The sequence below is a fragment of the Nothobranchius furzeri genome, chromosome 6 (genome assembly GCF_043380555.1).
Source record: "Nothobranchius furzeri strain GRZ-AD chromosome 6, NfurGRZ-RIMD1, whole genome shotgun sequence".
Classification (NCBI taxonomy): Eukaryota; Metazoa; Chordata; class Actinopteri; order Cyprinodontiformes; family Nothobranchiidae; genus Nothobranchius; species Nothobranchius furzeri.
The window spans coordinates 62,530,299-62,544,533 of NC_091746.1; the positions used below are offsets into that span (position 1 = coordinate 62,530,299).

Genomic DNA, 14,235 nt, shown 5'->3' on the forward strand with positions numbered 1-14,235 from the left:
AAAAATATGAATGTTTAATTCCCCCGTGACTGGAGGAGTGAAAAGATACGCAGCAAGCATTTTATTTGTGGACGGAAATAATGGGAAACGTGGATTTAGAGGTGGTGAGCGGAAGAAGAGGTGAAGGAGGATGAGGGACAAATTTGTCCATGTTAAAAAGTAACTGAAATACAAAAAACACAATATAAACACACCATCTTGGACCGGATTCTTCTTCCGGCTCTTTGAGAGTACAGACGCTTTTTTCCTCCTGTCCTCCCTATCTTATCTGAAGGCTCTCTGTCTGTCTTTGGGTGTACGGCGCTTTCTGCATTTTTTCTGGAAACTGGAAATTATTAAAAATGGACCTGGTCAGTTGGTCTCTCAATGCGATTGACAAAATTTTTTCAACGATGACAATGGGAGAAGGGGCTCCCGGATGCCCCTCTGGGACAGACCCAGCTGGGCATATCATGGACTCCTGGAAACAGTGGAACCTGATCTGCTTCTCTCAACTGTCTGTGGAGGATTCTGAAGAAGTCTGGATAGTAGAGGTGTTGGTGTCAGGTTTCTTGCTGTTTGGCCTGAGTTGTTACCTGGCTTACCGGAACATTGATGAGCTTTCGAGGAATATTAGCTCAATCCCGAAGCTCAGGGATGGATTACACCGCACTGTGAATGCAAAAACTCATATAATTGTCGAGATGAGTCGTAAGCTTGGAACTTTGGCTGAGATTCAGACTCTGGCACAGAAGGTTGATTCGATCAAAGAGAATAGATTAATTTTCGCCATTATTGGATCGAGAGGGGTTGAAGACTAACAGAACTTTAAGACAGAGGAAATTATCTCTGCCTGGCCCAAAACAAGTTCTTATCTGAATCTGGTGCCCTTGAGCCTGTGAGGCTGAAGTACTCCCCCTGAGAAGAAATGTGGAATGCTGCTGTCGCCATGACAACTCTGTCTCACTATCCCAGCCTGGGCGGGACTGAGACCGATGAAGGTCGTGGAACCGTTTCCAGGAGTCACTGTGCTTTCTAACCCTATTTCCTCCCTCCCCTGTCCAAATGGAGATGACGAGGGCTGCTCATTGCGGCTGCATGAACTGATGTGAGGATAGTCCCCAACCCTACCTCCCCACCTAGTGGACACTTATGTTGTGTGATGTCTGAAGTCTGTTGCATTTCTGTCTGAGGTGTTTTTTGCATAGCAAAGCTGCCCTCCCTGTGGAGGGTAACTCTGAAGTGCCTTTTTTCCCTCCACCTGACCCATTCCTCATGTAAACCCTCTGATTACTATTAGGTTTTTTTTTTCGATTGCTAAAATGCGCTTTTCAAAACTGTATGTTCCTTTCAAATCTGCACACACAAAACCCCAAACATCACACACAAATTGCTAAACCCTGTCATCCTTTTGCAAAACAACTCTGCCATCAAATCTTGTAACATGTTCACAAAATGGAACACATGTTTTCATTTGGTAAACACAACCATATTTTCACATGACACACACATACCAATCATTGAATAAACACAGTTAGCTTTTGGCTGAACACTACCAAGCATGGAAAGAACACTGAAGAGGAAAACTGAAAACACAATTACAGAAATGGAACACACTGAATCTATTACACACTGAACATATTACAAAATATTATGACAATTTATGGCAAAACATTTAATTTTTAAACCCATTACATTTTTATTTGTGTCACTTTTGCACGAGATTGTTGCACAAGTCATCATGTCTCCTCTTGCAGGGATCTTGTTGAGCTCAAGTCGTTGGCGTTTTCTTGTTCCTCCTGACAGTCTCTGCTAATCTCCTGGTTTTGTTTCCGTTCCTCACTGTGTGTCTTTTTCTGTTGTTTTGTGTGATTAAAATCTTAATTATATTATTATCTCTAAAATATTACTGAATATCCTCAAACTTAAGAATGTAAAATGTGACCTTTTTCTTTAGATGCTTGTAATGATATTTGACTGTAGTCATTTAAAATAAACATTTGTTTATTTCATGATTTTTATGCTAATCTATGTGATGATCTTGTACAGGTCTCAATGTATTTTTTCTTCCTGGTAAAAAAAAATATTAAATTTAAATTAGAAAAATACATCTTTTTGTCCTAAAAGTAATTTTCATTGTTTTATATTTGAAAATAAAGGAAAATTTGTTCAGCATTTTATGTGTATTTTCTACACAAGTGATTGGTGAGATTAGAGTGGATTATGGATCCCGAGGGCCGGTCTCTTTAGGTTTTGTGTCACCAAGAACATTTTCACATCATCACTGGAGATTTAGTCTAAATTATTAGTTGTAACAACTTTATCATTAAATAAACAGCTATTGGAGCTTAATGAGGCTGCCTGCTTGCTGACCTTTATGGTTTATCAGCAGCAGCGACTCAACCAAACATCCACAACCTAATCATGCACAGACAGGAGACATGGACCTTACACACCCGTCTCATTAGACTTCAGTTCCCAACCACGTCCCCTCTCAGATTTACAGCCTCAGATTAAGACGCCATGTGTAACTTCTCCTCTCGATTTATGGCTGGTCTGCAGTGTTCAGCGAGGGGGTGGAAGGAAAGGACAGCTGAGGCAACTATTTAGGAAGACTTTAGACAAGCGAGTTGTGTCATATCTGAGGTCTTCATGCAGGGGCGCCTCCAGAAATTTTTGACAGGGGTGGCCAGATGGGGCCAAATAACTTTTTGGGGTGTCACACCAAATTGGTCCTTGTGTTAACTCTGGGAGAGTTTACTCTGTAGCAATGTATTGCATTGCTCCTTTATTCATTTTTATTAAAAAAGCAGTACGTATCCAAAACATTTAACTAAAATTTTACAAGCACAAACATCTCATAAAAATGCATTTCAGTTATTTAAAATGTTATTCCAAATTTCATTTAAAATTATATTTTTTAGGTAAATTCCCCTGTTGCTGTGTTCACAAAAACAATAAAAAACTATGGAGACAAAAACTTTTTTTAAAATTGGGAGCAGCGGAAATATATGTATTTATTTTTTTATTCTGATACTTTCTTTACTTATTAGTTGTGCTATTTTGTTTTGTTTTACAATTATGTCTTGAATAAACAAGATCAATAAATGGTTTGACCGAACATTGATTTATTACCAGTGACTTTTCCTGGGGCGGGGGGGTCAGCACTTTTCTAGGGGTGGCCATGGCCACCCCTGGCCACTCCTTGGGGGCACCCTTGTCTTCTTGGACAAGGGAAGATCAGAGCAACGCTGCAGAATAAAATAAATTCTAACAACAGCAAACGGTCTGAACATATAACAGAAATTACACATTAGACACTAAATCTCGCTAAACCTACATATTCTGTACAATGTACAAACTTTCTGTAATCACAGGAAAAACACGACAGTGAGAGCTTAGTTAGAATAAAACTTCATAGTGCATATATAAAATAAAAAAAACACCCCCTTTGTCCAGGAAAATGTCTAACGTCTGCAGAGAAATCAGTGTGCAGCACAGACTACTGCTCAAAGTCTGTGGTTACTTGGGAATGTTCTTTTTTCCACGGACACGGAAGAAGTTATTCTAAAGAACAGGACATGCAGTTATCAGAGATAGAAATCAAATTAAAATCAGGGTTTGGAATAAAACCCGGGTCACATGCTCTGATGTTTCTGCTGCATGCTAAAGCAGTCCCAGAGCGTAAAACTGCATTTATATTGTTGTTTGTGTTGAACGCAGGAAGCTCGGGATGTCTGGTGTTTTATAATACTTTGATTCTTCATCACTACCTTCTCCTCATTCAGCTCTTTCTACCAAGCTACTGCTAACGTCCGTGTTGGACGAGATGAAAACAGAAACAAATCATGTTGAAGCGCTCCCATTCCAGGATGTACTGGGATGACTGGGAAATATTTGTGTGAAATCAGCTTGTGTGGTGTTTAGTTTTTGCCGTGATGCCAGACACCACACAACGTAGGACCAAAACTGTTAAATCCGTGATTTTCTTTTATCAACAGTTGTGATAAAATCCTGCTGCGTGAACCTAACCCAACTGTGCTGGAGCGTGATTTCCTAGAAAACACAAACATTTCCCATTTGTCTCATCACGTCTTAAATTTAAAGCTTCAAACAGTGGATGATCTAATCCAGCCTTTAGGATTTTCAACAGGACTGTTGAGAATTATCAATAAAATTTCACATTTTTATGTCCTAGTTCCTAGAATCTATGTTTGTAGGACGTACCGGTCATCCTTCTCATCCCTGATACCGATCTGCTAGTCATTTATTATAAATGTAAGCGTTGACTTCCAGGTTTGAGTCTGAAGTCTTTCTCTCTATTAAAGTCTAGAAACTAAACCATTAATGACATAGAAAAGAAAAATAAATAATGCCTAAAGTAACGCAAAGATGTATAAAATCTGCAACGTTTGTTCATTTAAAGACTAAAAGTTCGCTATTTCAGAGTGTTTGAGTTGTATTTAGGTTGGAAGGGGATTTCCGTGCTGCTGCTGGGTCAGTGGATTACCTTGTAACAGATCTGCTGGAGCGCACCAACAGGATGTGTTAGCCTGTGTACGGCTTTAATCCCTCAGACAAGCATACTAAACCGTTAGCTGAAGAGACGTGCTTCTGAGGATCTCTTCTCACCAGACGCCTTTTGTTTTTCTGACTCAGCTGGGAATGATGACACGCCCTGTCTTTACCGCTGATTGAGCATGCTGCTTGGTTAGCAACGCTCTTCCCCTGCTTCCCCTCTGGACACAGACGCAGCCATGCTGATCAAGGAGTACCGAATTCCCATGCCGATGAGCGTGGAGGAGTACCGCATTGCTCAGCTCTACATGATCCAGGTGAGCGTGTGTTTTTCTTCTCTCGCCACAATTTTCACATCATTTTCATGCATTTCCACTTGTGCTTTTAGTGGTCATGTTGTTCTGACTAAATCTCCCCTCAGCTATGGGATCCCTCACAAATACTAAAGATAATATTTGCACTCAACAAAAATATAAACGCAACACCTTTGTTTCTGCTCCGATTTTTCATCAGATGGACTTTAAGGTCTAAAAGTAATTCCAGATACACAATATTACAATTTCTCTCAAACACTGTTCACAAATCAGTCTAAATGTGTGATAGTGAGCTCTTCTGCTTTGCTGAAATAATCCATCCCACCTCACAGGTGTGCCACATCAAGATGCTGATCCGACATCATGAGTAGTGTGCAGGTGTACCTTATACTGCCCACAATAAAAGGCCACCCTGGAATGTGCAGTTTTGTCTCACAGCACAATGCCAAAGATGCCACAAGCATTGAGGGAGTGTGCAATTGGCATGCTGACAGCAGGAATGTCAACCAGATCGGTTGCTCGTGCATTAAATGTTCATTTCTCCACCATAAGCCATCTCCAAAGGCATTTCAGAGAATATGGCAGTACATCCAACTGGTCTCACAACCGCAGACAACGTGTAACCACACCAGCCCAGGACCTCCACATCCAGCAGGTTCACCTCCAAGATCATCTGAGACCAGCCACTCAGACAGCTGCTGAAACAATTGGTTTGCATAACCAAACAATTTCTGCACAAACTGTCAGAAACCGTCTCAGGGAAGCTCAACTGCATGCTTGTCGTCCTCATCGGGGTCTTGGCCTGACTCCAGCTCGTCGCCGTAACAGACTTGAGTGGGCAAATGCTCACCTTCGATGGCATCTGGCACGTTGAAGAGGTGTTCTCTTTACGTATGAATCTTGGTTTACATTGTTCAGGGCAGATGACAGACAGCGTGTGTGGCGTCATGTGGGTGAGCGCTTTGCTGATGTCAATGTTGTGGATCGAGTGGCCCATGGTGGTGGTGGGGTTATGGTATGGGCAGGCATCTGTTATGGACGAAGAACACAGGTGCATTTTATTGATGGCATTTTGAATGCACAGAGATACCGTGATGAGATCCTGAGGCCCATTGTTGTGCTGTACATCCATGAACATGTTTCAGCAAGATAATGCACGGCCCCATGTTGCAAGGATCTGTACACAATTCTTGGAAGCTGAAAATGTCCCAGTTCTTGCATGGCCTGCATACTCACCGGACATGTCACCCGTTGAGCATGTTTGGGATGTGCTTGACCGGCGTGTACGACAGCGTGTACCAGTTCCCACTAATATCCGACAACTTCTCACAGCCATTGAAGAGGAGTGAACCAACATTCCACAGGCCACAATAGACGATCTGATAAACTCTATTCGAAGATGTGTTGCACTGCATGAGGCAAATGGTGGTCACACCAGATACTGACTGGTTCTGAGTCCCCAGACCCCCAATAAAGCAAAAAGCTGCACATTCCAGGGTGGCCTTTTATTGTGGGCAATATATGGTACACCTGTGCACTACTCATGATGTCAGATCAGCGTCTTTATGTGGCACACCTGTGAGGTGGGATGATTATCTCAGCAAAGCACAGGTGCTCACTATCACACATTTAGACTGATTTGTGAACAATGTTTGAGAGAAATGGTGATATTGTGTATCTGGAATAAATTTTAGATCTTTAAGTCCATCTCATGAAAGATCGGAGCAGAAACAAAGGTGTTGCATTTATATTTTTATTGAGTGTAATTTAACCCCAGTGGACCTCTTTCCAAGTATGTACTTAAGCCTGGACACAGTTGGACCCTGAGTTGTTCCAGTACTTTTCTCAAAAAACAAACAAACAACAGTTTTACTGTAAAACAGACGAATATTTTTTTTTCTCAAAACACATGTCTCAATCCACAGTTAGAAAATGTAAAATGGCAAAGTGTTTGCAGACTGGGCTAAAGTAATCATGTTTACTTTTTAATCCAAACCACAGTTTTTAACTCATAAATTCCAAAAAATGTTTAAAAAAACACTGTTTTTCAGCAGTTTTACATAGAAATACATCATTACCTTTGTAAATGATATTTGGCCCAACAATAACCCCAGACCATCCATTGATCCATTCAGCCGGGGCAGTAGCCAAAGCCAGGAGGCCCAGACTTCCCTCTCCCCAGTTACTTGGGCCAGCTCCTCCGGGGTAATCCAAGGCGTTCCCTGGCCAGGTGAGAGACATAGTCCCTCCACCGTGTCCTGGGTCTTTCTTTAGGCCTCCTCCTGGTTGGATATGCCCAGAAAACCTCACCAGGGAGGTTTCCAGGAGGCATCCTAGATGGCCGAGCCACCTCAACTAGCTCCTCTCGATGTGGAGGGGCAGCGGTTCTGCTCCGAGCCCCTCCCAGATGACCGAGGTTCTCACCCTCTCTCTAAGGGAGAGCTCAGCCACTCTTCGGAGAAAATGAATTTCTGCCGCTTGTACCTGCAATCTCGTTCTTTGGTCGCTACCCAAAGCTCGTGACCATAGGTGAGGGTACGAATGTAGAGCTTTGCCTTCTGGCTCAGCTCCCCTTAACTCCTGATCAGCTGATGACACCTTCAACACACCTCGCTGCTTAGTGATAGTAACGCAGACAGTCGCTCGTCTCAGAAACGTATAATAAACCGACAGAATTGTTTATGAAATGATCAGAGAGATTTTAGAGTGTTTCTGTTACAGAGAAGTGAGAACACAAAGCGTTTTCCAGCCCGGTGCCTCTCGTTTGTCTGACTACTTTCATAAACTCCTGTTCAGGACAAATAATTAACTTACCCCGACTTTTGTAAAGTTTCCGGTGCCACCGGGCAGCACCAGCAGAGATCAGAGACGATCTCTGAAAAATGTCCGCAACAGGACTCCGTAGTTTTCAGAAAGTTTTTTTTTACAAGTTAAGAGAAGAGGCTGACGTGTTTTACAAATACTGCATCAGTACGAGCAAGGCTATTTATTTCCGTTTCTATTCCATTTTAATAACCGTTAACAGAGCACTGTGCATTGCTGTGTGCCTGATATTTGGTCTAAGAGGAAATCATGCAATGACAAAGGTTCCGCCTTGCTAGAAATGCAATCTGTGATTAAATGCGTGAACTTTTTTTAAACATGTCATTTTTTTCTAATAATTAATCATAATTAACGTGTTAAAGTCCCACCCTAAAAAAACATGTTTTATTGAAAAATATACGTTATTCCTGCATTTTAGTGAAGATGAAACCTTGGTGCATAAGTGCAACATCTGCATGTTAGAACTAAAACATTTTGTCACAGTTTTTTAACACAAACTAAAGATGTTCAGTGGGAAACAAATGGTCTGATTTATTTTGTTTGCAGCATCGGCTTAGTTGAACAACCTTTAACAGCTGAATGGTTTATTCTCTTAATGACAGATGAGCTCATTAAAGAGAGTCTCCTTACGCTGGATAGTTGTTATCATTTATTCTTTTCAGTGTTGTTTCAGTTGATGTGGTCATTTGACATGTACTCACCCACCTTGACTCACAACAGGGAAAGCGGTTGTCTGTTTTGCGCCCAGGAAACAGCAGAGAAGCTAACTGTTAGCATTAGCAACCCCACCACACAGCAGAACACCTCCAGGCTTGTGTTAAAACACCAACATTGCAAAGCAAACGGAGTCAGAGGTAGAGTTGTGTTGCTGTTAGATGTCCAAATACTTTCGCCTCCAGCTGACTTCTACATCCTCAAACAGGCACTTTTCCCCCCAGAGGACGACTTACAAGGCATTCATTTTTACTACAGACCACTGAAAATGTATTAAAATGTGAGTAAAGCTGACCTTTAATATATGCTTTATATGCAAATATTACAATACTTGACTTAATCAGGCATCAAAGGGTGGCTTGAGCTTCAGTACCTGTTTTCTCTAAGTTGAGTTGGTTTTAAAGACAACTGAGACATCAACAAAAAGGAAGGTAAAAGCACATTTGGCGGTTTTGGCTTGCTCTTAGCACCCCTAGTGTCCATTTAGTAGAACCAAAAGCGAAAGTTTTCTACTCGCTGTGAGTTTGTCTTCTTAACGCCTTAATCTAACAGCTGAAATGTCTCTTCAGCCTTCGTTAGTGTCTATAAGAGTGATTCATCGCTAAATCAAACAAATCGGCTGTCTTCATAATGTAAAACATGCAGGAAACGTGCTGGAAGCAGACTGCAGTGCCAGGCATGTCAGCTCCACTTTTTCTAAGTCCAACAGGTGGCGGCCGGTCACTCTGAAGCTGAATGTGCAAAATTCTCAGTGGCCTAGTGGTGGAGTGTCTGCCCTGGGACCGGGAGATCAGAGTCCAAACCCCAGTCAGGTCATACCAAAGACTATAAAAATAGGACTCAATGTGTCCCTGCTTGACACTCAGCATTGAGGAGTTGGATCGGGGGGGTTAATCCCCCAAATAGTTCCCGAGCTCGGCCATGTCTGCAGCACATTGCTCCCCACGGGGATGGGTCGAATGTAGAAGACAAGTTTTACCACACCACACCAGTGTGTGTGTGACAACTATGAGACTTTAATCCTTAATTCTAATCACAAAGGGCGGTAAGGGTCTGAGTGACATTTTATTAACCCTGTAAAGGGTTATTTTAGCACATACTGGCTCAAGAAAAGGATTCAAGTATGAAAATGTTGCATAGTACTCAACGCTGTGTCCCTTAATTTCACCCTAATCTGTCAGTCATCATCTACACAGTCTGTAAATTTGTAATAAATCTGATTTTTAAAGACATGTTTTTATTAAGCTTCTTGAATAATGAATAATGCCCCTATATCACAAATAAAAAGTGGTTTGGGAAGAGGAGTCGGTGTTGTGTGGATTTTTATATGGAAGAAGGAAAGTGTGTTTTCATTCAGCTCACACTTCAGGAGTGTGTGTGTTGGAGGGCAGGGGTTTAAGATTTTGCTGTGCAGAACAGGATCAGGGAGGAAGCATGGCTGAGAGGTCACGACAAGTCTCTGTGTGGTTCTGCAGACCAGATGGCCCTCCTTATGCTTGTGATTTATGTTTCCTTTCATTACTTTGTGCAAATACGCACAGGGGTGATTTATATTTCATTAAAATATCATTTCCCTGCCAGAGCAGGCTCCACGTTTTAAATAAATGTGCCTACAAGCCATAAATCAGGGAAAATCAAACACGAGTTCCTGTTGAACTTGTTTCGGCTTGATGCTCATTAAAGGCGACAAATGAAGTAGCACTGTGCGTCTTTTTTATTTTACTCTATTATAACTAAGATTTTTAGATTTAGTCCACTTATGTTTTAAGTGTCAGCAACATTGTTTCAAGGAAAGGAGACATCTGAGGAGAAAAGTCACCATTTCTTTCAGATTCCTTCAGTTTTTTATGACCGAGATCCAACGAAGCAGAAAGATGTTTTTGCAATTGGGTGGACACACACACACACACACACACACACACACACACACACACACACACACACACACACACACACACACACACATGCACGCACGCTCACACACACACTGCTGGACCCCTCCTCCTCTAGCTCAGCGTCACAGTTGGGCACCTGTCGCCATGGTAACGAGTGACATCAGCTGTAGCAGGGCAGCTGCTGCCATCATTTGGTTTTGTGGCGTGGACGAGACAGAGAGGGAGAGGTGGAGGTGCGGTCGCCATGACAGCATCGTGTCCAACGCTCGTTGCCAGGTCCGATGAGGAACATAACCCATAATTCAGGCACCGAGATGGAAGAAATAACACAAACAACATGTTGTTCGTTAAAGTTTTGTGGAACCGAAGATGGCTTTGAAGTTTTTATTTGTGTGAAATGATTTATAGAATTGTTCCATTGTTAATTTATCAAACAAATCCTTCCACCAATGGTATAAATCATCCTTCTCCTGATGTTGACATGTCTTCCTCTACAGAAAACACCCAGGCTAATAAAGAAACACATTTAGGAGTTTTGTTATTGCCCTGGAGGAAATGTTGCTTTATTAATGTGAACACACTGAGGTTAGTGTTGACTCTGTTCTTCATGCACAACTCTACTGCGCTGCACACACACCAGAACACATGGTGTGTGTGTGAATTAATGTAAGTAGCTCTGAACAAACACCACCTGCTGTGACACCATTTCCCTTAAACGCTGCATTACAGACTGGTTTATAATAATCATGATTTAAAGATCTGAGCAGGGGATGTCAGAATATGCTTTAGGGTTTGTTGATGATACCGATAAAAAACAGCTTGTAAACGACTGCAGACAATAAAAAAATGTGTGCATTTGAGGTTTTCATTGCATTGCACTGTGTTTAGGGTCCAAATAAACCAAAAGTGTCATCGAAATAGTTGGAAATCTCTGAATAATCATCAAAATTAAAGAAATACACATTTGAAATATATCTGTGTGTCATGAATGAATCTAATGTACAAATTTCACCTTTGGAATGGAATTACTGAAATAAATCAACTTTGTCATCCATCCATCCATCCATCCATCCATCCATCCTCATCCGCTTACCCGTAGTCGGGTCGCGGGGCAGCAGCCTAATTCGAGAGGCCCAGACTTCCCTCTCCCCAGCCACTTGGGCCAGCTCCTCCTGGTGAATCCCAAGGCGTTCCCTGGCCAGGTGAGAGACATAGTCCCTCCAGCGTGTCCTGGGTCTTCCTTTGGGTCTCCTCCCAGTTGGATGTGACTGGAAAACCTCACCAGGGAGGCATCCAGGAGGCATTCTGACCAGATGCCTGAGCCACCTCAACTGGCTCCTCTCGATGTGTCATCATTTCAAGTCGGCCCTTAAAACACACTTTTTCAGTATTGCCTTCCCTCCACGACACTTTACTTTTGAAACTCCAGTACCGGGTTTATTTTTCTTAATTTAGTTTTTATGATTCAGTAGCTCACTTTTAACACCTCGCACCATCTTGTAGTTTTTTTGGTTTTATTTGTGCCATTTCAAATGGTTTTTATCATTCGTCGCATTATTTTTGGTAGTGCTGTTAACTGTTCTCTTATTCTATTGTTATTAGTAGGAATTTTTATCCTTGATTATTTCTGCTATGTTTTTATGTATTTTACCTGCTTTCATTGTGTTTTGTTGATTTGTTCGAGCATTTGGCTCTTTTATGTACAGCACTTTGGTTAGCTGCCATGCTATTTTGAAATGGTGCTTAATAAATAAATTGGTATGGTGTGGTATCAACTTTGTCACAATATTCTAATTTTATGACCAGCACCTGTATACTCGACGGTGGGGAATCATGCAAGGATAACAGAACTACACAAGGTTTAGTAGTGGTGGGGGCGACGGTGGCACAGGAGTTAAATGCTCACCCTGTAATCGGAAGGTTGCAGGTTCGAGCCCCGCTCAGTCTGTCGCTGCCGTTGTGTCCTTGGGCAGAGCATGGCTTTTCTCCATCACCTGTTTCAGCTACGTAAAGGACCTCCCATTAAGAGGAAGATACGAGACCAGCTTGACTTTAATGCTAGTTTAAAGCACGAGTGTTGTCTGTAGGCTAAAACCACTGGTTGAGTAGCTTATGGAAGGGTTCTTCTGTAGCCTCAGAAGGCCTGATCAGAGGAGTTCCATACCCCAGGTTTGTGTTTAGCTTGTGGTGTCACATGAATTATTCAGGTTCATCTCAGCCGGGCAGAAACAAAACCCTCAGCGGAGCTGGGACCGTTATAAGTCACCAGACATGGTGACTGCTCCAGCCACATTGGTCTCAGGGTCTGTTTTCCTTCACTCTGCAGCTCTCTCTCTCTCTCTCTCTCTCTCTCTCTCTCTCTCTCTCTCTCTCTCTCTCTCTCTCTCTCTCTCTCTCTGTTTCCATATTTCTGCATCATTTTAAAAGCCATGTGTTTAGTGATCTCATTTCAAATGTACCATTCATGACATTTATTCACTAGAGAAAAACATATTTTTATTTGTTTAAACCTTGTGTAGTTCTGTTATCCTTGCATGATTTTCTGCAGCTTCACTGCTGATCTCTCCAGTTTCAGCACCAATCGGACAGCGAGGTGACAGAAGCACGCTGCATATGCCAATATGATCTGAAGGGAATCCAAATCCTGCTCCTCCTCCACCATGTTTGTTTTCTCCTAAGTCGTTTTTGACTTTTAAACGCTTTGCAAGATTTCCAGTAGAATTTGGAAATGTTTGTGAAATCAGTTCAAACTCGAAATATTGTTCAAGATTTGTGTTCTTGGCCAACAAGGTTGAATGAAAACATGCCTAAGCAGGGTGACGGTGGCAGAAGCGCCTGCCCTGTAACTGGAGGGTTGCAAGTTCGAGTTCCACTCAATCTGTTGCAGTTGTTGGGCAACACACCTAATCCTCCTGCTGGTGGTGGTCGGAGGGGCTGGTTCTGTCAGTGCGCTCCAGAGCAGCTGTGGCTACATTGTGGCTCATCACCACCAGTGTGTGTGTGTGTGTGTGTGTGTGTGTGTGTGTGTGTGTGTGTGTGTGTGTGTGTGTGTGTGTGTGTGTGTGTGTGTGTGTGTGTGTGTGTGTGTGTGTGTGTGTGTGTGTGTGTGTGTGAATAGGAGAATGATTGTTTATGTTGCAAAGCACCTTGGGGGGGTCATAGGACTCTAGAAGGCGCTGTAGAAATACAGGCTTCTGCTGCTGTGGACGCCCGTTTACATTACTGTAGACCTCCAGTGTTTCTGTCCTCTGTCCTCAACGAGGTGAAGGAGTCGTTCTCTTCAGGATTTCACACTGCAGTGCTGATTGTTTGCCTCACTAGATAATTTTACAATGAAGCAGGTGCACAAGCGTTTGTATCTCAGATGTAGCCCTTTGGTCTAAAACAACCTGCTGCAACTTTTTCTCCACTTTGCCACATTTGGTGTTGTTGGCAGGATCCATGTTGTTGTGGCAAGGTGGAGAAACGAGGTCCTGGGCAAGATTCGGGATACAGTGACACTCACCCTGTCACACTTTGTTGCATCTGATGGCTTTTTGAGGAAGTAGCACAGAGATAGACTTCTGTAGCTGTCTTCTGGACTTTCTGATTTTCTGCAGCTTTGGTTGGACTCTGACGCTTTTGACTAAATTAGATGGTGCAGCTATTTTTTCTGGCTCTGGTTTGCGCGTCACTAATCCAGATCATCGGCACTCTCTTCCCAGAAGGGGCACAGTCAGGAGAGGATAATTTAAGGCCCATGGCGCATCACCTAAATTACATTACCTGCTAGATTACAGCAATTTTCCAACTGTTCACCTCCCCTGACCTTCATTATTGTGTTGCTTCCCTGAGAGCTCCATATTCAATCTGAGCTCTCCATCTTGACCTGAAACACCCAACTCCTGTTACTAATAATGATCTTGATGATTTGTATTCATGGAGTGCTATTCTTCATCCTGCTGCACAGCACATTAAAACACTTGAAATATCCTTTCAGCCATTGGCTGAAC

At 42.4% G+C, this 14,235-nt stretch overlaps 1 protein-coding gene across 1 annotated transcript in view; it reads left to right on the forward strand.

The window, feature by feature from the left end:
• The window catches only part of LOC107374801 (membrane-associated phosphatidylinositol transfer protein 2), an 87,583-nt gene that overhangs the window by 9,816 nt on the left and 63,532 nt on the right, over window positions 1-14,235 (forward strand). Inside the window, exon 2 of the mRNA XM_015943067.3 lies at window positions 4,639-4,814. Within this exon, the coding sequence (XP_015798553.3) occupies window positions 4,737-4,814 (78 nt within the window). The 5' untranslated portion in view covers window positions 4,639-4,736. The remainder of the gene's footprint in view (window positions 1-4,638; window positions 4,815-14,235) is intronic.